Source organism: Argiope bruennichi, chromosome 4, assembly GCF_947563725.1.
Source record: "Argiope bruennichi chromosome 4, qqArgBrue1.1, whole genome shotgun sequence".
Classification (NCBI taxonomy): domain Eukaryota; kingdom Metazoa; phylum Arthropoda; class Arachnida; order Araneae; family Araneidae; genus Argiope; species Argiope bruennichi.
In genome coordinates, this window is record NC_079154.1 from 102,072,592 (window position 1) to 102,097,035 (window position 24,444).

At 28.2% G+C, this 24,444-nt stretch overlaps 1 protein-coding gene across 1 annotated transcript; it reads right to left on the reverse strand.

Annotated features, from left to right (window-relative positions):
- Nucleotides 1-5,523: 5,523 nt before the first annotated feature.
- On the reverse strand, nucleotides 5,524-23,263 carry LOC129966753 (blastula protease 10-like). The gene is made up of 10 exons (XM_056081311.1): nucleotides 23,130-23,263; nucleotides 19,863-20,052; nucleotides 17,814-17,940; nucleotides 17,654-17,729; nucleotides 16,023-16,217; nucleotides 13,863-13,995; nucleotides 13,617-13,769; nucleotides 9,857-9,960; nucleotides 6,747-6,889; nucleotides 5,524-5,748 (listed from the first exon to the last, which is right to left on the reverse strand). Exons 1-10 carry the CDS (start codon nucleotides 23,241-23,243, stop codon nucleotides 5,619-5,621), a joined length of 1,365 nt encoding a protein of 454 aa, XP_055937286.1. The 5' UTR covers nucleotides 23,244-23,263; the 3' UTR covers nucleotides 5,524-5,618.
- Between the last annotated feature and the right edge of the window lie 1,181 nt (nucleotides 23,264-24,444).

Below are 24,444 nucleotides of genomic sequence, written 5' to 3' on the forward strand. Positions count from 1 at the left end.
AATGGGTTCCGTTGAGCGCTCAAGTCATCCCCAAGGTTGTCCTGCTGATTTATAGGCAGCGAGATAGGGGTCTTCTTCAGTGAGTGGTGACCGCACCTTCATTTATTATAAGAGAGGTTGTAGCACTTTGATCGAAAATGCATTGGAAATCTCAAGTACCAGTATTCAATCTGACAGGTGATATTATCATTAGAGCGGAAGAGTTATTCAAAATACAGCTTTAAATGACTGATAGATAGAAAAATCCGGAAGCCATTATCAGTAATTGAATGTGAAAAAAATTAATTGATGATTACGTATAGATCATTATTCCTTAATATGTAAGTTATTTGTCGATATATTCAGCTCTTGTTGAAAGCAGAGGATATACGAGCAATACGTTGCGCTTCATTGTGAAATTATGCTTCTCAGCGTTCGTTTTCTAAGGACTAAGATTTGTTCAGTTTAGTTAAAAAAACATTACATAGAAATAAAAAAAAAACCAACATAAATATTATTATAATTAAAAAGGAACATGAGATAATTGTTAATAGAAAGGATTTTTATTGCAGTTTAATGATGCCATGATTATTACTTTTTAAACTGGAGATTGTTGTACTTAGCTGAATGACTGATTCTAAATCTTCTTAAGTATATTGGTAAGAAAGCAAAATTGTTCAATATTTTAACACCAGGTATTTTCTTCCTTCTTTATTTGAGCTAATTAGACTTCTATTTCAAAATTAGACAGTTATTTTTAAAATTTTTTTTTAAAACTTATCATAAATAAAGGCGCCTTCTGCTAAAAAAATAATGTGGCTCTTGACAATTTTCAGTCATTCTTATCAATTAATTCTTTTCCCTTCCCCCCTATATGAAAATCCTTCATTGTCGATTGCTTTTGGAATTTCTGCGATTTCTTTAGTTTCTTTTATAATTGAAGGAAATCCTTTAAAATTCTCAGTAATTTCTCCCAATTTTCTGCAACTTACAATGTCTCAATGGAATTCTAGTATTGCAAAAATCATATGGAAACAAATCAGATAAAGTGTATTGCAATCGCATTTTGCAAATTTATGCTAGCCAAGGATTTAATTTACAGCAATGAGTAGAATAAAATCGTCGAAATGATGGAAGATTGCCTTTTTTTTTGGAACTGAAATATCTCGTAAACAGATTTGCAACACTTTTTTTTCCATTTGAAAAATAAGAATACTAGAAGATATTTGTTGGGCCAATGCGAGAGAGTGACTTTGTCTTTTAACGACTTCGTTTCTCTATATTTTAATTTTCTCATTATTAATTATAATTTGTTTTCTTATTAAATTATCGCCTTGGTGTCTTAATGCTTGGAATGTAAAAAGAACAATGTATGTTTACTGATTCATCGCCAATAATCATCGCCAAATGATTATTTGTGGCCATATCAAATGATCAACGATGATCATTTTGATGATTATTTGGATCCTATTCATTTTGATAAAATTCATTTGATTTTATAACAAACGCATTGCACGAAATAGAGATTAAACTTATTTAATATAAAAAAAATTTAAAAAACATAAAATATCCAAGAGAGAAAATAATATTTTCTATGCTTATCAAAGCAAAGGTTTGTGAATGTATCTGTGCATGTATTGTGTTCAACAAAATCTATCTAACATATAAGCATGAAATTTGGCTCATAGATATTCGCAATAATAGATCAATGCTATTCGAAATACGGTTATGATTAAAAATACATTTTTTCAATGATAAGAATTACTTGCCATACAATTTTTGTTTATTTTTTTTAATTTTTAAAAATAATGTAAGATTATTTTACTATAAAATATCTCATTATCGCAATAAATTCAAATCATTTTCAATGTTGCCACACATATTTTATGCTGGATTTTTCTTCTAATGTTGATTATGAAAGTATGGCTCATTTTAAATGTCGAGTAAGTGTCTGTATAAAGTATACACTAAAGAAAATTTTTTAAATTTTATTGTATTTAAACTTCACTTATCAGCTGTAATGAAAAATTTTAAATATTCGCCCATTTTTTAAATACAGCTGCCCTTTCATTTATATCAATGTATCTATAATAATATATTATTATTAATATTATAGCTAGAAAATGCTTCTTATTGTAATGTTGCTTCCCAGCACAGCTAGTTCCATCGTAAGAAAGACAGTTTTACGTACGGTTCTATTGGATGCTGAATGAATGTCGTATAAATGATACCCTGTCTTGAAGATAAACTTGGCGACTTTGGCGATAAAATGGATGGTACTGGAATCTTCAGAAATTTTGACGTAGGAACAATAGGAGACGAACTATGCCGATTCTTTGAGAACCTTCTGTGCCCCGAAGACCGAAATTGGGTCAGAGTGTGTGTTGATTCGTATAGATAATCAGTTGAATCAGTTGGATCAGTGTTGAGCGCAACTCAAACGATTAATGAATGGAGAAATAAGTCGTGCGCTGAGTCTTGGAGTCTAGTACTGAAGCAGTATTGTGTCTGCTTCAATACTAGACTCCAGCTGCGTAGCCAGTCTTACAGTAATGAGTCGTCATTTAAGTAAAACAAAAGCTAGGAGACACTGGAGACTCGAATTCTGTCTTCTTACAGAGTTTTGTCTGACAACTTTGCGGTCTTTTGTTGTTCTTTACTACAGATTACTACGTGTGAGTTGCTGTTTGTTGTAAATGCTGATGTGTATTTGCTTGTGTACGTCTTGACTGTGTTTTGCCGTCTGTGTGATAATAAATGTCTTATTTGTTACTGAGGTCTGTAGACTGTATCATTACAGTATACTCGTATATTGCAGTCAATTTTGCGAAATTTTTAAGAGAATTTTTCGTAACAATATCTATACAAAATACGAGTTTAACGAACTTTTCAACATGTAGATTCAACCAGTTTTTATTTATAATGAATGTACTATTCGCCTTCTCGCTTTGTTAATGAATTAAAAATAATTCAGCTGATCCATATTTATTTCATCTTGAGCGAGTGGAAATGTTTTTCCTTTTCTGTACGAAAGATGAAGTTTTGTTATGAGCACCGTTTAATTATAACAAATTAAAAAAATATATATATTTTTGACAGAGTTGTAAAAATTTAATTTAAAACCACTTTTAAAGGCGGAAATTAGTTATAAAATTATTTCTTAATGGGAGAATTAATTTATATACAAGAATTAACTATGTGATGCTATAGTTCTAAGTTTAACCGTCTTCTCAGTAGAATGTTTTGAATGATCTTTTTCAAACATAATTTACATATAATAGACCAATTATAAACATTGTCCTGTTAAAATTTAATGAAGATTCGAGCCTTGATAAGTTTGTCAAAGTACGATAATATTTTTGCCATTTTTGTAAAATTTACGATTTATTTTAAAACAACGATAAGGTGCACAGGCAAATTTTTTTCATATCGCCCCAATGTGCGCGAGTATATATCTAATAGCTAAAATGCTTAAAAGTAGTTTTGAAGATAATATTTAAAAATGTTTTTAAAAATGTAATAAAATTAGAGATTTTTTTCAGAAATAAAAATAATATTTATAAAATGTTTATTTTTTTTAGTTCTAAAATTGTTGAAAATAATTTTTAAGCAGGAACAGCCTCAGATGTTATTGTGGAAAAATATTAATATTATGATTAATTTTTTAAATTAAGAATCCAGCGAAAATATTAAAAATTCTTTTCTTAGTCTATACCTACTCCTAAGAATAAATACTCATCAAATTTTGTAGTTCTATACATCCAATGGTCTACACTGTGAAACATTTTGAAGGTATTTTTCATCATGAACACCTCAGGGCGCAATTTATCAATAGTATGCCTGTATATAAACATTGTCTTGTTAATATTTAATCTTTATCAGATATTTGTTTTGAAAAGTTTACAGATGTAGAAACTAAAAACTTTTCTTCTCTTCTGAAGGAAACCACAATATTCAGTGATAATGTATGAAAGTTTCACTGATTGTGATATGATAAATAAACTGTAATAAATAAATGGTAATTAACTATGATAAACTATGATAAATAAATGATAAAATATGATAAATAAATGATAAAATATGATAAATAAATGATAAAATATGATAAATAAATGATAAAATATGATAAATAAATGATAAAATATGATAAATAAGAAATCGAAATTTCTTCTTGAAAATGCCTTAATACGCCTTTCAGTGATTAATATTTTTAATTGATTATATATTTTTGCTTTGACTTGTAGAATTCATTGAAAAAATCATTAAAATCGAGAGTAAATGCATAATCCAAAACTCAATAGACATTAACTCTGTCTATACTTAAATCAAAATTTTACGCTGGAATAATAATTCAATCACAATATTATCTGTTGAATTATAAAATTATTCCATAAAGATGTGATAATGGTAATGTTCCAAGCTCTAAAACTCTCATACTTTACAACTTTCACCTGCCTATGTGATTTTCTTTTTAATCAAGATGAGTTCGGCAATCATTCATTGTCATTGCCTTTGGAGACAAGAAAATATTGGTTATGTTTAATTTCAATTAGATATCTTATACATAACTTGATATTCATGGATTGGAAACTCAAATATTTTAAAGAATCAAATGGTGACAGAAATTAAAGTCATGTTTGTGCAACACCTCTCAGATTTACATCTGTTTTGTTTATTGCGTATATCAACCATACCAATAGAGTTAAGTCCCATAAAATCCCAGACATTGAAAGCATAATTCTTTCATTTATCGTCTAACTTTCGAAGTGCCTTAACTTTATGTTCTTAGATGTTCTTATGTTCACTGATTAAATATTTAACGAAATAATGAAAAAAGTTAAAATTTCAATGCAATAATGTAATCACTTATAGAAAAATAAATTATATGAAATATGTAGAAAATATCTTTAAATTTACCAAAGAAGTTTGTAGAAATATAAAACCAATTAAAGATATATTTTTTTAATTATAAGGTAATATGAAAATCATTTTTGTGCTGTAATATTGCCGGGAGTATTGTATAAAGATACAAGAATTTTTCTTAATGTTTAAATGATTAAAATTATAATTGAAAGTTTAAAAATATCGCAATGAAATGCAATTTTCCACTTTCCAAATATAATGGAAATACTAGTCTAACGAAGTTTTCTATAGAGCACTCACTCAAAAACACTCATCTTTATTAGTAGTAAAGATAATAGTTCATTATCTCCATTAACAGATTCTGAGCAATAAACAGAGTATGATTAATTCTAATCAAAATTTTAGATTGGTACACGTCAAATTCATTCGTGCTGAATATCTTCCTGATATTGTGGAAGAAAAATTAAAGAATGAAAACTTGGTTCAAGTTTCGTCCTTGTTTTCTTATCGGAATTTAGAATTACGTAGTCTGTCCCAAACTACTAACTAGCTCATACACATTGGAGTCGATATCTAAAGCCCAGTGTTATGATTTAAAGTGGGTATTGAGTAAACACATTTTTAATTTTACAAATGTATTTTGATAGTGTAATTCTTTGAATAAAAGAAATTCACACTGCATGACAATTTGATCGTGTCTTTTATTTTTTTAAAAAAATCAATGACTTTTATTGATGATTAGTGTACAGCAGATGAGTGAAGTATAAAGAGTTCAGTCAAATGAAAGAAACTTTCGCTTTCAAACCTCTCGTTCCTCTCATTCCTCCATTTGAAGTTATAATGATGATGAATTGCTGCCCGGTGGAAGCTAAATTGGTCCCTGGTTTGATGTCTTCGCCGCAAAACCTGACATAAAAAAAACAATTTTCGTAAAAAATTCTAAACATTATCAAAACTTTTTTTACTGAAACTTCTATTACATTATGGGTATGTATTTCAAACAATATTATATTTGGTTGGTTATAAGTCGATATTGTGTAAAATATATAAACAAATAAAGAAAACTAGAAAATCAAAATAAAAAATAAAGCAAACCAAAAATCAAGCTTCCTTGGGAGGATCTATTTTCTTGTGCTACTTAATTTCTGTGTTATATTTTTATTATAATCAAGCACTCCATTTCTTTTGATTTTTACTACTGAAACAATCATAAGGCCAAATTGCGGTTATCATAAAAATGGGTATATCTAGGTAAAATAATTTTTGAAAATCTGCCTATAGCAACAGTAAATTCCAAATGAAAAAAGACAAAAATAAGAACATATTTATTCATTTTAAATATATTGAATAAAATTGGCAAGGTATTCGAAAAAAAATGACGAAATGTAGATTATTTTAGGAAGGATGGAGGAATGACATTTTGATAAATGTAGAAACTTCACTATTTTCTTTTTATTTATAGTACATATATTAAATAAGGCATAATTTAAAGTTAATACCGAGCTATAAAGGAAATTCAATGTCAATAAACATATAAAATTATAATATCTAAATGATAATAATATGAAAAGTTCGTGAATAAATATTGAAGCTACAAAGAGAATGTCATTCGTCCTTCTTTTTTTGCTTTTAGCAAGTTTAGAATAAAATATTAATCAGAGAAACCGTGTGATTTTTTTTATCATTATTATGAATATTTTTGCTAAATTGAAATAAAAATTAGAGAATTCTTAAAAATCTAACTTTTAAATGGCAGGGTTTCAAATAATTAATAAATATAATATATACACTTTATAACTGATAGATAAAATATGTAAAAGTAGAAATTAAATCTGTGCAATAATTTTATCCCTTTTATTCTAACATAGAGCTAAACCGAAGAAAGTGAAGTAAATAACACATACATGTTTCCTTCTGCCATGTTCCTGGTTCTGATTTCGACTCTTTCTGTGACGCATCTTCCTCTGTATTTGCTTGTTCGAGACTCCAGCCGAGGGTAGAAACTGAAATCTTCAAATTTAACCATCACCCGTTTTCCTCTGGGAGCCTGTAAAAGTTAGTTTGGTTTTCATTCGGTCTTCATAAAAACCTCATTATTGATATGTATACAATTAAAAATTATTTAGTCATTAATTTAATTTAGAAGAAGGAATTGCTTTGAAATTTTTCTCTTCAAATGCTACTAAAATTCAACGATATTTGTGCTGCAATTCATCCTGAGTTTGGTAGAAGAAAGCTACCCTCACTCTGAGTCCTTCGGAGGGGGGGGGGAGGCACCTCGAAATGAGAATGAGATGCTTCCGGCATGGTGGTTGGATCTCGTCACCCTGGAGGGTACACAAATAGGTGGGGGATCTGACTCCTCCCATCGATGACGGGACGTACTTCTTCGGGGAGGGTTGTACCGTGGCTGGTGACGGCCCTTAGGACTTAACCACAGTTCCCGCCAGTGTTGCTGTTGCGGTGGTCCGGTCATTCAGCCTTATGGTTTAAATCCGTGTGTCTTCATGTCGGGTCGGAGAGTTAGATGGCTGACTTACCCTCACTCTGGCGGAGGGTATGGGATAACAGAATGATCATCGTTGCGCAATAGCACTCTAGAAGGAATCATAGTTAAATGCCCTAATGGCCATTATTACCCAGGGTATAACCCCTTCTGTTGGACATATGTTCAATCATCTGTATGGAGGTAGCAAACCCTACAGTATAACTTTACTCAACAGAGAAGCGAGAACCAACCGCCATACCGGAAGCTACTCATCTCTATTTTTGAGTTGACCTGCAGGGAATGTGACTAAGGAGATAAAAAAAAAATGTTTATATCAAATATTATGACAGACAATGCAAAAATCGTTAACTTTAAATTACTGTATACAAAAAGGAATGCCCGCATTTGATCACAATTAGATACATCATAATTGGCTTGCACATTACCACCAAAATACTTTTTGTCGTGGCGGATTTAATTCAGAATGTTGAAAGTACAAACACTAAGTTTTTGTAAAAATTATCCTTTGAGTGGCCAATCATCTTTAATTTGAACTATGAGAAATGGACTATTAAAATGGGTTAAAATAATTGTAATTAATATAAACTTATTAGTTTAAAGACTTTTTTTGTTTCTAAATGTTTAAGAAATAATCCTATACATCTGAGTAACCTAGAAAACGAGAAAGAAAAAATTAAGAAAAAATTACCGCTTCAGCTATTCGGAGTGTTAAAAAGTAATTTCACTTTTTACATAGTAATTTTTCTTTTCATATTTATTTATTTTAAGAAGGATTCAACTTTATTTGTTTTTAATTAACAAAGTGTGTGTATTTGCTTTGAAATAAATAGAAAAGTTTCAATAATTGAATGAACTTTGCTCATAATATTTATTGCAAACTACTCATACATGATAAAAATAAATTATTGATTTTGATGTACCATTTTATAAATTACATTAAAATTTTCTACTCCTTAAATCTAGATTAATCTGAGTTTTCTTAATATGATGGTTAATATTTAACTATCTCTGGAAGTTTCGAAATTTGCTATTAATTGAAATTCCAAAAAGGCAAAATATTTAACTCTTATATATATATATATATATATATATATATATATATATATATATATATATATATATATATATATATATATATATATATATATATATATATATATTTAGCTTCCTTTTATTTTTTTTACAAATAATTCTTGTTTCGTCTGGAATCTTTTCTCAAATGAATACATTTTAAGTAATTTTTTATTTAATAATTAATGTTTATTTAAAGAATTCGTTACACTGTTTGAAATACCTGAATGATTATAAAGTCAATCTTTTCAAGATAAGTTCAGCTAAAGACATTTCTCGAATACCACCTCATTTATTCAAATTAAAAATATGGTATAAGAAAAAAGATGCTATTTATTCATAACGCAAATTAAAAACGTACCTGCTGCTAAATTTTGAAAATCTAACATTTGAGAAGAAAAGGAACATTTGATTAAATGCAGATATAAATGGAAATGCTTAATTTCCTAAACGTAACTAATAGATAAAATATGTTGTTGTTGCTTATGGCACTTGTCATAGACAAGCCTGCTGGCGAAGTCAGCGATTCAAGCTGCGTTTGTGTACCAGCTTCAGAGTGTAAAGGCCTCTGAGCACTCGAGGGAAGAAATCTGACTTCTAGCTCATAGGAAGATGACACTCACACACTCGCTTGCACAACCCCTTTTTACAGGGAGTTTTTTCATACATCTCACAGATGGAACACAGGGTAAAGAAACCTGGGACGCCCAAATTTCGGGGACGACTCGCTACCCCTGAACCAGGACGCTAGCATCGATGAAATATAAAAACATGTAGATATTGTAATATTTTTAACAGACAAAGAAATTTCATACTTTCTGAAATGTATGCCTCCATTCAGAAACTCATTATATAGTCAAATGGCTTATGGTATTGCCATTCATAACTTTATAAAATCGGGACTAAGCTTCAAAGTAATCTTGAAAATCTAATATAATATGCATGTACATATTTCAATTATTTCAAGTAAAATCAGTTTAAGGCAATATTCTGGAAGAAGCTTCTTGGAGATAAGACAGCTGAATATGAGACAACTGAAATGAAAATCTTATCTTTGTTAAGAGAGTCCGTTTGAGCTAAATAGTGTTTTAGTGTTAAAAGTTTTCTGATATTTTTTCCAATTATATTTACTAAGCATTCTCAAGAACAAAAATAAGATTTATGTTCTAAAATCAGTCTTAAAACTTATTATTATGTATATTATTTTGAACTTTAGAATTTTGTATTTGAAGATAGATAGCATGTAAAAACATAATTTTAAGTATGAACTTTATATCCCATATTTTTTCAAAACTCAAAGGCAATAGCTAATAATCCCATAAAATTATACAGATTATTTTTATCAGCAGTTTTTCCTTTGTGCAATGTAAGAAGGAGATTAAATTTTCCAATGGAATTAAAAATTTTAAAATCGCTTAATGAAAATAATCTTACTTGAATCCACCAGCTGCAAGAGTCATTAGGACTTTCTCTATTTGGATAACCTGGAGTTTGGATGGTTGTTTCTTCAGTAATATTTCCACCGCAAATCGGAGGACCTAACGGAAGATGAAGAAAAATGATGATAAGTTTTGGAAGTATATGTAAATTGAAACTTAGTTAAATATTACGACAGTACAATTAAACACAGAACAGCAGATTAAATAAAATCAATTTGTAAAGTGGAAAGCTCAAAAAATGACACAATAAAAGGCAGTTGCGAGCATTTAGCAGAATAAAATGACACAATGCTTCAATAAATAATGTTTTTTTTAAATAATCCGTCTCGTTGTGGGTTTATTTCTTTTTCTCTCGAGGACTTTCCGTGGAATACAATTCGGTTTTCTATATCCCTACAGTCGAATGACTTTAGTAACGAGACAGTATTCATTGTTATGAATTGTGAAATCCTGTGGCATTTCTGATTTTTCCAGTTTCTCGAAACTGCGATTAAAAGAAACTAAATACTTCAAAGTAGCAAGTGAACTGCTTTTCATATAGTTAGATTTCCATTTTACATTTGGGTCAGCTGAATGTATGCCTTAATATAATGAACGTAATATTCTTCTTCCTTTTCATACCGATTCGGTAACTTGGCTTCCAAATGGATTGCGTTTGATATCGCAGGTTACCATCCTGCATTTGGTTCTGTTAAATGCTCACTTTGTTGCAAATTACGTAACATTCTTTTTCATGCTGATTATATAAACTAGAAGCAATTCATGCCATATCTCCATAATGATTTTATATTATAACTTAGCAATATGTATATGATGGTCTTCCACATTTGTACTTATGGGTAGTAGAATCAAAATGTAAAGGGCAAGATAAACATGTAGTCTTGTCCATTCTTTTGTTATTTTACTGCGTTCATCGCCATGTCCCTCATAGCGTTTGAGCCGAAAGTATTTTTTTTTTTTTTTTTTTTTTGTTGTTGTTGTGGGCAAGTCAAAAGTTTGTAGCGGCGAGTAATGAAGTAAAACACGAAAATGCGGTTTACTATATCATTCCGATCAATATATGGAATATGAGAGTACAAAGAAACGAGTATAAGCGAGTCATTCACATGCTTTGGACGAAGGTACGAATACCACTCGCGAATGCTGGGAAATGATGAGAAGAAACACGTGGGGGTAGAAGCAACAAAATGTGTTCGAAATGCATTTTTAATTTTTGATAAGGCGAATAATTCAATATATCGTATATTTGATTTTTCAATTAAAATCTTTAGATCACATTTATGGTATTATTGTGTCTAATTTGTGAAAAAATGAAAAGCAAATTAAATTTTGTTTACTGATTTTTGCTTTATGTTATTTATATTATGCATTGTCTTAAAAAACTACTAGCGCCATCCAAAAGCAATTTCAGATTTTTTTAGTTCTTGTCTGATTTTCGTTATTTTCCCTATCCGGTTTCCATTTTCTGCTTTTGCTGACGGATCAGGTTGCTAGGATATAATTTTTAATTAAATATCTTAAGCTTAAATTTATGTAAAGTTCATGAAATAATATATTTTAGCATCAAATTAAGATGGACATCAAAATCAAGTTATTTTATCACTAGTTCTATACATATTCTACCTATTACATACTGTGCTCAACAATCTTTCAAATGGAATTTAGTCTTATGACATTAATATCCGTAATCCGTATTGTCGCAAGCTGTGTATTTGTAATATATTTCAAATTGCCTACTTTAATGTAATTTAAATGTAATTTCTTTAATGTAATTTAAATTTTTTGTTCCTCATGTAAATTGAGCAGATAATTATCAGAATTTTTCCTCCCTAACTTTTAATAACGAAAGAAAAATACGTAATTAATAATTCGATGAAACAATGAAAATGGTTGTAATTTATTCCATTAAAAATAATATAGTATTAAAAATTATGCTAAAATTTATTTTAAAATTATCAAAATTCAGCAAAGAATTATATAAATAATTAAATTTTTATTATTAGAAATATTTTTTAAAATTTTACTTACCAATCCCTTTTGTCAGAAACATCTTTTGATTTACATGGTTGTAATATCAGAGATGTATAATTAAATGAGTAATTAAGCTCAAAATGAATACGTTTTAATTGGACATTTGAAATAAATACTTAGGAGCAAAATATGCTGAAGAGGTAATTTATTTAAACGAAATCACTAAACAATCCCTTTAAAAATCTCTATTTTAAACGTCTTTTACATGACTTAAAGAATGAATTTAATTTATTGTGTTAGATAAGTTTTAATATTTTTGTTATAGATAAATAGTTTCAATAGTAGATACTTAAAAACAATTGAATTTATTTATTTATTTTCTTTCCTTCTTTCAATTTTCATATCGTCTCTCTGTAACTTGATGGAATTTGTAAAAGTAATTTATTGATCCAAGACATTTGTTATAGGTTAGCTAAATCTGCTTTCAGCTTTTAACTGATTGTTGTATATTACCATAAAATATCATTCTTCCAGCTGCTATATCATTGCATGTATAACAACATTTTAATATACGATTAATTTTATATTTTAATATGCGATTTTTAACATATTTTATTCCGGCATAAAAGCGACGATATCATTTTCGTACCAAAAAAGAACTATCTAGAATAACTAGCACTCATTATTAATTAATGAAGATTATTTGAATCATTTGATGGGTAAAATCAATATAGCTTTGGAAATAGGTTCAATTTTAAACTCTTTTACTGTTCAAAAAAAGAACAGAATTAAAAAAAAACTTCTATTAACCTTCTTATTCAAAATAAATATTTGTCAATAAAATATTAGTTTGAATTTGCATCAGCTTTCAGACCAAAATATCATTGAAGAAATGACAGTGTTTTTAAAAATTAGTTCTCTAAAATTTTGCATAAAACTAGCTTCCTTCTTGCCCACTTACTGGTTTGCTGTGAATAACGTTTGCTAAAAATTTTAATTAAATATTTTATGCAACTTGGTTCCAACATTTTGAGCAAAGTATCCTTTTTTTTAAATTTCAGATTTTGATAGACGTATATCAAAAATTATTTTAGAAGCCTAACAATATTCTGTTCATTGTGTTATGCATATCCCTAAATTTTTGTCAAAATTTTTATGCATCTAATTATATTATATGAAAGAACAATAACTGTCTTTTTCAAAATTTAAAACTTATTCTAATAATTTTATTAATTGATAATTTCCTCATAAATTTAAAGAACTTATTTGAAACCTTCCTTGTACTGAAATCTACTCAACATGAAAAAATAAACCAAATTTTCATTTTTTGATTATCAACAATGAAATTAAACACCAGGATGAAATATAGTAGCAAGAATGAAAGTGATTTGAGTTTCTCTTCAACAAAGAAATATACTTTAAAATGGTATTATAGTAATAGTATATACTTATAAATATAAATTAAAAATAAAAAAAATATATATGACAAAGTTTATTTTGAATTTTAAAACGAAGTGAAAATTATTTTTGAGCTGTATTATTTTTGGAAGATATGGTGAAAAAGAATAAGAATTTCGGCTAATTTTTAATAAACTGAAATTATAATCAAAATTTAAAAAAGAATTCCTAGATGCGAACTGCCACTCTCCGAAGTACACATGTGCTGAGTTTAATTATTCTCGGCTAAAGGGCTTGATCTATAGAGCATCAGAACATATAGACATTTATATTTATTATTAGCAGAGATAAAGTTAAAGAGTATATTAATAAAGAATTGGACTTACTGTAATATTCATCTGTGATAAGGGTTTCACAGAATTCTCCCGTTGCACCTGGAGGACAAACACAAGGACACGGCTGGCCATTTCCTCGGTAAGGAGCCATGTAACCATCATTTTGGCATTGCTGCGTCTCGTTCAGAAGATTTGGACAAAAAGCTATCAAAATAAATACAAATAAGTATTCATTTTGCCAAAATTAATTTTCAAAATGCTATCGATCTATTCCATCTATCACAAAAACCACATTACCGCTACAGGAATACATCTTGTTGGCGAGTTTTGCATCCCTAAAGGAAATCACTCTTCCACTGCCAAGAAGTCTTTGGTAATGAGGATTTTTTGTCACAATAGTGTTCTTGACAAAGAGCTGTTTGGTAAAAGCCTGGAAAGTAAAATAGATTTTTATTTCAAAATTACTGAACCTGCATTAAAATTCATCACTTTAAATAAAAATTTCCCGCGATTCCTTCATCAAATGTAAAAATTTTCATTAATTAAAATATTATTTAATTTTTTTAAAATTTTTATTTAAGTATTATTTTAATTTGCATTCGATAATGGAAAATTCTTAGTTTTAACAACAAATTTTAACATAAAAGAGATCTTCAGAAGAGCACAAAAAAAAAAAAAAGATCGGTTTTAAGTTTGAAAGAAAACAAGAATAACTAAAAGGCTATTTGGATCGTTAAAAATGTAGGTAAGATTATTAAATTTATTAGGTAAGAATTTTTGTTCTCAGAATCGAAAGAGGAATACATTAGAGAATAGTACACTATAATTCAAGATTTTGTTGAGATAAAGAAAAAATTCAAAATCCAATTTCTTTTCAAAAAGTGATTCGTTCAAATTACCATGAAATGTCGAAAATGTTACAATTTTATATTCTTATCCCAAAATGTGTGGTATACAATTTAACGTGTTTTCTTTTAATAATTATATTATTTTTATCAATTTTATCTTGTTTTAATTAAATCCCTCCAGGCGCTTCTTAACAATTAGGATTGGTTTAGCTCTTTTGATGTCATTATGAAAAAACATGAAATTAGTTTTGGAATGGAACTATTTTTTCCAAATGTTGTACGATGGCGATGAAGACACCTTAGCACTCCGAATTTCGTTGTAGAGTCAAATGGTTGGCCTTCTATTATTTGGCTTGCATCAGATCCTTAAATAAGATAAAATATTAAATTTTGTCTCAAAACCTCTATTTTAATTCTGACCTCTTCCTGTACCGTTTAATAAAGAAAATTACTTAAAATATTCGATGGTGCTAAATTCGTATTGCATTCCAAATAAATAACAAGATCACTCTTTGTTACAAAAGAAAATATTTTCTGATCAAAAGCCTGTGTTTTATAGATTTGATTTTGTGAGGGGAAATTTGTCGAGTAGAAAAGTTGTTGGAGAGCGTAAACTGGAATAATTTTTATGAAGCCACAGAACAACAAGTGTCAAGATTAATAATAAAAAAGCAATATTAACTAGAGAATCGATAGAATATTGTATGAGATATGATCCAGGTATAATAGAAAAAATGATCCTGTAGAGGGTACCACTTTTATTTTTTTGTCACATATCCAGCAAGCAAGATAACTATATTGTGTTTAATTGACTGTATCGTCTGTAATCTGTAATTGACAACGTCGTATTGTAAACGTCTAAAGTTCGGTTACAAATATTCTTTCCTTTATGAATATTCTTCCCTTTATTTATTTTCCCTTTAGGAGCTGAATAACTCCCTATTATCCTTGGAAGGATAAGCTCTTATAGTCATACCCTACATTGTGTAAATAATATCTAGTATTGCATAGTTTGATCGAAATATTGAGATTACTTGAACTAAAATTCCAACTGATATAATAAAATATTACACCAATATCATCTTCTCGGTAGCGTCTAATGGTTATTTTTATCTTCTCTTCTTTATTCTTTTAGCATATACATAATGATTATTTAAATGGGTGAATATTTTGTCCTATTGTTCGAAGAATTTCACTGAAGAAGTTATTAAAATAATCTATCAATTCAATCTCTTTTTCCTTGGATATATTCTTAAAATCAAAATTGTATAATTGGTTTCAATTATTTTTTTCTCTTTAGATGTCTGTATAAATGCATTCAATTTAACTTATTTTATATATAATTTTCCAACTACATTCGAGTATTTTGAAATCGGAAGAACTTGAATGTTTCTGTTCCTAAATAATATTTGATATTAATTTAAACATTTTAATAGCTATATATTACATAACTTAGATATAAATAAAAAATCTAATAATGTGAAACATTTTACAATATTAAAAAAAACTGTTTAATTTCAAAACAATTGTATTCTGTTAGATTTATCAGCAGAAAAATGTATTCCACATAAATATTTCATAACATTTCTTAAGATTCTGTCATAATTACCATTGAGCTGTAATGCATAACTGATGTGTAATCATATTCTACTCCCCTAGGATAGTCCATATTCGTTGAAAATTGTGATGTTAATCCAGACGGAATATTGTTCCAAAGGATTGTGACATACCCATCCCTGTCTAACCGGGATTGCTCATGGAACATACCTATGGCATGTCCGATTTCGTGTACAATAACAGGGACCTAGGAATCACACAATAAAAAATTTTAGAGCATAAAATTTCAAAGTATTGAGAAATGCTGTATTAATTTACTACTAAAATTTTGAAAAAAAGTGATAACAAGTAGTGCTGTGTTACAAGTAGTGCTTACTATCAATCAATAAATTTCAGTAAAAACAGTTTCTTTTTTTAAAAGCTCAAAAAACAAGTGAATCATCTTCTTTTAGGGTTTACACTTTTTACATTTTCGGGATTGTGAAACTACAGTAGGAAAAATGACGTTTGTAGAAAAGAATTCTAATTCATGTTTTATAGAAACAATATTTATTGCCATAGAAATAACGAATATAAAATGACATCTGGAAATGCACATCTATAAGAAAAACAATGTTAAATCATTCTCGATAGTTTGTTTTCTTTCTTTCTACCTTTTCTGCAGAAGAAAGGAATCTCTGCAATTGAAGCAATCTTTTCTGCAATGATTCCTTCGATTCAATCTAGTATAAAGATATTCAGTTCTTCCAGTGTTTTAGACTTATTCTAAGTAAAAATGCGGTTTAAAGTACCTCTAAAGATAACCCCCTCCCCTTGGAAATGTATTGTCGTAGAGAAAAACATAGGAAAAGCAAAAGAGTATATCAGTACAAGAAATACACGATTAAAATAGGTAGTTTGATTTATATCCATGGAAAAATTGGCCGTGTAAGTAATGGCATAACCTTGTTGAATTGATGCATCATTCTTTCCTATTGAATAGTTATTTCTGAATATTTGATTAAAAGCTTTTTTGAATCATTCTGTTCATATAGTTGATTAAGCATTGTTATGGCTTTTTCTTAAAAAAATAGCCAACATTTTTTTTACATGCCAATAACAGACTATTGTTTTAAACTTTATAAATGTCAATTGAAAAACTGGGAAAACAGCTAAGAATGATGTGAAGGCTTAATAATCTCACTATAACATTCTACGTTGAAGTGATACTTGAAGAGAAGTTGCTTTTTAGATATGAAATCAACAAGTTTAATAAGTGTATCATTAGCAAATAGGAGGAGGCCTCAATGACATAGGCCATCTAGATGGCACAGCATAAGAAACCGCTAAAAATTATTTCAAGTCATTTCCCTTACCAGCAGATTATAAATTTAAAGAGACCACTAGATTACTGAGCATTATTCTGAGCAAGGAAGCACGATAAAATAATATCAGAGAATCGTTATCAAGAAAAATCAACTTATCTCTTTCATTTTGTTTAATAAATAAAATTTTTCTAGTTAGAGATTCAAATTTCTGTATAAAGTGGAGAACATATTATTTTGTATCAATATTCAATTGTAAATAAGGTTATTACTTAATTCAAAGGATATATGAACCAAAACATGACAGTTATCATTGTTATTTATATACAGTAATCCCATTTTTTTATTATTCTAATTATATAAGAAATCACATTCTTACTCTTTCGCATCCAGGTCCAATAGATACATCTTGACCAGAAAAAAGTCTATTTTGCCGACCCACTAGAGACCAACAGCTGTTTTGACAAACGAAAATATTATTAATTATCCATGCACATAAAAGAGGAATGTAAGACCTTATAATAAAGGCATTTGTTTACCCGCTTTTATCTGTTCTGAATCTTAAATAATTGAAATCAATAAGCGTTTCGTGGAATCTCAGGCATGTTCTGTTTTCCCATTCATCCATTGCTAATCGAATTTTTTCTCTTGTGTCTTTGTTTACAGCTGGAAAGAAATGAAAAAATTCTATTATTTATTGCACAATAGTTTCAGATATCGATATGAATTTTTTATGAATCGAATCAAATTTGTATCGTAAGTAAAACGTTTTATAACATTTCTGAATCTATAATTATGTATGGATTTCTAAAGAAAAAAAATATTCAGCAATACACAATTTTGCGCTTAAACACACACATGTATACATCTCTCCCTCTAACTTTGTTAGTAATAAAGATCATATGTATAGAGTGTATGTGTCTGTATGTGTATGCGGTGAATCGGATTTCCAACATGTAACTCTCCGCCCTAGAAACCGAGAACTTGCCATAATACCACCACAGCCATGAGCAGAAAGAGAGAGAAGACAAATTCCTCAATTCTTCAGTGTCATGATGAACTTAAAACTTTTGATTTCTTTGGCAGTTTAATTTTAATCACTTATAATTTCTTCAAATCTTATCCATTATAAGGTATAAATGCATTTTTGTAAGTTTTGGTAGCAAATTAGGGGGAAATTGTTGATATCTCTTAAGTTATTTGAATAGGAGACGATTTATTTTTGTATATCAAAGCTTTTGTACAACAAACAGATTTTGTAATTTTTTTTCCATATATAGGTATTTTAACATCGTGATTTAAAATTTTTTCACTCAGTTCTCATTAAGGAAAAAAAACCGTATTTGGTATTCTGCATGTCAGTTTGCTGAAATATAAAAGAGAAAGTTCATATGCGGAAGGAGCTATGTATATTATTTTTTTATACGAAATCCGTCAAAGATAAGACTATCCGTCTTTTTCTCTACATGCTCATGAAAACATCATAACTGTAAAACACAACAAGTGTTAATTTAAATTTAATTTTCTTACAAATTGACTCAGGAAATGAATCAGAGTTATTTCGAATTGATGTCTATGTTTTATATTTATTAAGGGCTCCGACTGATTTGCTTAAACAGAGAATATCATTTATGCTTAAAGATTTAAATCTTCTTCACAATAGGGTTTAGAAAAGAATTTAGCACACTTCCCAGATAACACATATATCACGAGCGCATACAGAATTCAACTTCCTGCTTCCAATAATCCAAGAATATTAATTAGTCACTAAAGAAAAAAGTAAAATAGAATTTGGATTAAAAGCCTTTCAGCAGGTTTCCTATTAGCGTTCAGACGATTCTTCAAATTGTTAATGCATGAAACTCAGTACTTAATTTCATTATTAGAATTTTAATTAAAGAATTGAGGCTAATCCAGCTCAAGATTAGTTATTCATCGGTCTTTCTGTTCGAGAATATGTGGATATATATCCTTGCTTGTTTATGCCTATATTTAATTGTCGTTAAGACACACCAAGCAAGATAAATAAATTAAATATATAACCCTTATTAAGATTTATAAGTTAAAAAGTTTTGATAAAACTTGTTAAAGTAAGAATATAAAACAAATTCTAGTATGGGACAGATAAACAAGGCCTTATTTTGTATCCCCAATGAAAGAAAAACATTCAATTTTTATATAAACGTAGGTTTATTTTGAAAACAAAGTATTCACTGTGAGTGGTCTCATTGTAACTCTCTTTTTTACTACCTAAAAAAGATGTTATCTTCTCTTCTCTTACTTAAAAAAATGGTGTTTGGACATGGCCATAAAAGTCCCGAGTGCTCAGAGTTTCATTTTCAGATTCCCGCTCCATCTGTCCGAATATATCTTGGTGGATTTGCTTCAAAATTAGATACAAGCGTTAAATCCGTGCACCAAAACATACAGGTGGATTAAATCCCTAATTCTTCTCCAAACGTTTATTTCTTATTATTTATTTATTTATTTGCGCTTCAAATGCAAACTCCAGGCATAAAACTTTTTTGTATTTTTTAGATGGTTTCAACATTACAGTACAATAAAAAAAAAATCTGGAAATTACTTACACGAATGAAAATTATAGGCAACTCTTCCACTCGGCCATAGGGACAAAATATTAAGAATTCCTTTTCTAGGTTGAAGCTCATCATCTACGTCATTTCCATCTTCATGATCCACAGGTGGGAGAACCATATCACCTTCGACCAGTGGCTCCCCCTCGTCTGTTTCTGATGGGTTATTTTCTGTAAGAATATCCTGGAATATAAAAAAAATCATAATTTAGGATACAATAATTTAGGATATTTAAGGAATTTGAGAAATGAATATCCCCAGATTAGAATAAAAGTTCATTAGATCTTAGAAATAAAATAGTTGTTTCTTAGAAATTTCATATTTAAATTAATAAGCTTTTTTGTAGAAAGGCTGAATCCCGCGATAAAGATAAGACGCGCCTAATTTTAATTTTAAATACTATCCCTGTTAAAAAAAACAGTATATCGTAATTATACATTGATTTCTATTATATTTTATTTAATATATACTTACATTACCTTATTTTCTGACTTCTGCTAGAAATAGACTTTGCAGTGAATAAAGCAAATAAACAGTAAGTTTGCAAATATGTCTTATTACACCAAATAAAACTAAAATTAATAATTGTATAAGATATATGAGAGATATTTCAAAAATAATCAGATTTGAAAATAAAATAAATTTCAAAAATAATTTATTTATAATCATGGATCATGAAGTCATTTTTTTATAGCCATGAATACTTTAATTCATAGATGCGCTATTTATAAGCAAGTTTTTCTGTCATCACAGCTTTACAAGATAATCAGCATTAAGAAGAAAGTATCCAGAAATGTCTCCCAATATTCTTCATAAGTATTAATACTTTGATTCTTCTCTATTATGATGAAACATGTTTTGGATCCATTTTCTAACAAATAGTTCATTTATTCCATTTCTAGTTCGTGAAGATTACTAGAAATCGTCGCTCTTTCTGTACTATTATTGTAATTCAAGATAATGAATGGCCTCCAGACTAAAATATTTAAATTAATTATGATTGTCTAATCAGAGCAACGTTTTGAAAATAATGTAAAAATTTGCCCAACATATCTTTAAAATATTTTAATGAAATTATTTTTTTTTCATTGTTACCAACATTGAATCATGGACGATATAATAATGGATGCATGGATATAACTTTATCCATTTCTAATAGATGGCGTTAGTAGTATTTCTTGTTACTTTACATTATTTCATTGCACAGATATTTGTAGAAGAAAAGAAGAAATATATGATTTTTGCTGGACATTTATACGAATGTGTAAATCAAATCCGCTTACAAATAATGGTTTCGGCGATCTAAGAATGATAATTACGATACAAAGGGCTAGGATTTATTATTAAATGATACAATTTAATCAAACATTTGATAGTGAATGATACAGGCGATAGTTTATCAATTTGAATGAAGCATCGTAGAAACATTCAAGATATACGCAAAAAACACGGCAAGGTTATTTTCAATACCACAATGCTCGCCTACATGTTACCAGACCACTAAAAGATGGCCTAGACCACTTTTGTGGAACCTTTTACTCCACTCAGGGAGTTCACCAGATATTCTTTCATAATAATATTTGTTTTGCTCTTTGAAACTCTTTCTGCCGAGAGGTTGAATTCCTATGCAAAAATTGGCTTAATAACAAGATTGCATCTATATAAACAGACTTTTCTCTTTTCATGGAATTCGTTTGTTGCACAAAAAATGGAAAACTACTATATTTTCTGAAATTAAAAATTTTGAATAAATCAATCCTTATTTTGTATAAAACAGTTATTTCTTAAATTAAAAAAAAAGGATGAAATAATCTTTATACATTCAATAATATATTTGTTACTTATTTTAAAATATCATTTGAAAATATTTTTTTTTATTATTTTAAAATAAAAAGAATGATTTTAAACTAAGAATTGACAAGATAAACGAATAAAATCTTTATTTATAAATTTTTGTGACATTATAGGCTTTGCATTCAACAAAACAATAATTGGTTTAAGTAAATTGAATAAAAGCATTCAATTTCGTAAAATTTCAGCTAATAAATTGCAAATTATGTTTGGTAACCCAGATAAGATTTATGTGCAGTTTTAGTATATATTAGATATCCCAAACATAAGATTGGAATTTTTTATTCAGACTTTTTCTGAACAAAAGTCAATCACTTATATATTTGAAAAGAAATTAATTATAATTATTACTCACGTAAAGAACTGGATAATCCATTTAAATAAATAATGTTAATTAAAACCCACCTAAAAATTTTCTCATGATCAGTTTCAAAACTTTTTTTTTTACCTTACTACAGAATAAATCTTAAAGAAAACTGCCTATATATTCTATACCAAACTTATAATCTGGTTAGATTCAATAGAAATTAAATAAAGGCTTTTAAATAAAATTATTCTTAAACTATCGATATAACGAAAGAATTGTGATTCTTTAAATATAGCTAAAATCACACATTTTACTATTATGAAATATAAATTTATTATTATGAAATATATTTAATACAAATATCAAATAAAAATGTACTCATGCTACTTGAATAGAAATTTGGACTACGTCATCCCAAAGCTAAAAATGAAACAAATTTTTTATGAAAAAGAAACAGAGTTAAGCTTTCTAAGTGAAACAAAATTCTAGATCCTATCTGAATGTATAATTTTTTTTTTTACTGATGATAAATACTTGCAAAAGAAATTATTACCGTTAATATATTTGAAAATTGTTAAATAGAGAGAAGATTACAAATAAGGGTAAAATTATAATTTAATAAGGTACAAATTAAATCATTTCACTAATACATAAAATTTATTAATCAAATCTTTTTAAATCATTTCCCTCAATACCGCAAATGAATACAGGATAAAAAAAATCATGCGCTATAAATTCGCGATATTTTTCTCTTTCCTTCCGATCCTTCTTCTTCTTTTTTTTTAAGCCTATAGTAATATTTATTACATGCAGATGAAAATATAGATATAATATTTCAAAGAAGGAAAAGAAAACATTTTACTTAGCACCCATTTGTGTTCATTTATAATATTTATGAATTTATCATCGATATCCAAAAATTATTAAATTAAAATATTTAATCTTATATTAAATGGTAGTGAGTGTCATATTTCATCATATTTTATTTTACTTGATTTTCAATGAAATGTAAATAGAGTTAAAAATATTTTAACTGCAATCTTAAAATAAACCAGCGTTACCACTTTATATTAAAATACTTAAGTTTACATGTATTGCTTACCATGTCTGAGAGTGGTATTACATCATCAAAGCTGTCAATAGGTTGGCTCCGAGCAACATCGATTGGATTTAACAACAAGGGCAATGCAATGCTCAAGAACCACATTACATCCATTCCTGAAAGTTCTTAAAGCAAGAAAAATACCAGAAAACCCCAGAATTATTCCAGCCCCAAACCTCTTATAAAGATTACGTCAGAGCACCCCCATAATATCAAATTCAAGGTTCTTATCTTCGTTCACACTATTAGATAGATAGGATGGAGGTTTAATTGGAGTAAAGAGTCAGAGAAGATTTAACATGTCATCGTGTCCAATGTTTTTACGACTTTTTTTTTCTACTTTTTATAGCTGATTGCCTATAAACCCAGAGAAGTCTGACACGTGTTGACAAATAAAAATGACCCCTCCTTTAGTTTGATCATGAAGATTAATTGCTTCTCCAGCAGAATTCGCGAGAAAAAGTTAATTATATTTCTTTAATAATGTTTCTCTGTCTAGATAGAAAGAATTACGTCTTTGAATGAAAAACAATGTGACCTTAGTAACTATTAAATGAAAACCTTAACAGAGGTATATTTTGATATTTTCAAACTTATAGGCAAATTTAACTACGCAGTTGTAGGATTTTTTTTTTCATTTAGAAATGAACGCTACGTTGCCTATGTAAAGAATTTTTACATTCGTTTCTTATACAAGTCATTGAATGAAAAATAATGCTCAATGGATAATTTTTTTTTCTTTCAGGCAAAACATTAAACCTTAATATCGATCTGTTCAGAGTTATATGTAAATTTAAATAATGTCGTAATTTAGATATCTTCAGCTAGAAACAAATTTTATAAATGTGTTTATTTAACGATTTTTTATATAAACATAATCTTCAGACATTTTTAATAGCACCGTTATTATACATTATACTTCAGGTGGAAAAAAATTTTTCTTATTTACCGAAATTATCTAATATATATTTGAGAATATAAATTTAATTTGAATTTTGAAAGTAAAATTATTTAGTGTATCACTAGTAGTAGATATATTAAGGTTCGTTAAACCAAAAATTGAATATCATTTTTTACATACCGATTTAGTTAATGTTGTATGCTTCATTTGCAACATATTTGTATGTATTGTTCATTCAAGATTTTTTCTTTTTTATCATTGGAAGTAAAAAATATATTCTGAAATGTAATTACTTTAAAAAAAAATTTATAATCAAAATATAAAATTAAATAAGGAGTTTTTCGTTAGAAATCAATAATTTTCTTTCTAAACTATATATTATTGCAACTATATTGATTCTGAATTATATGATTC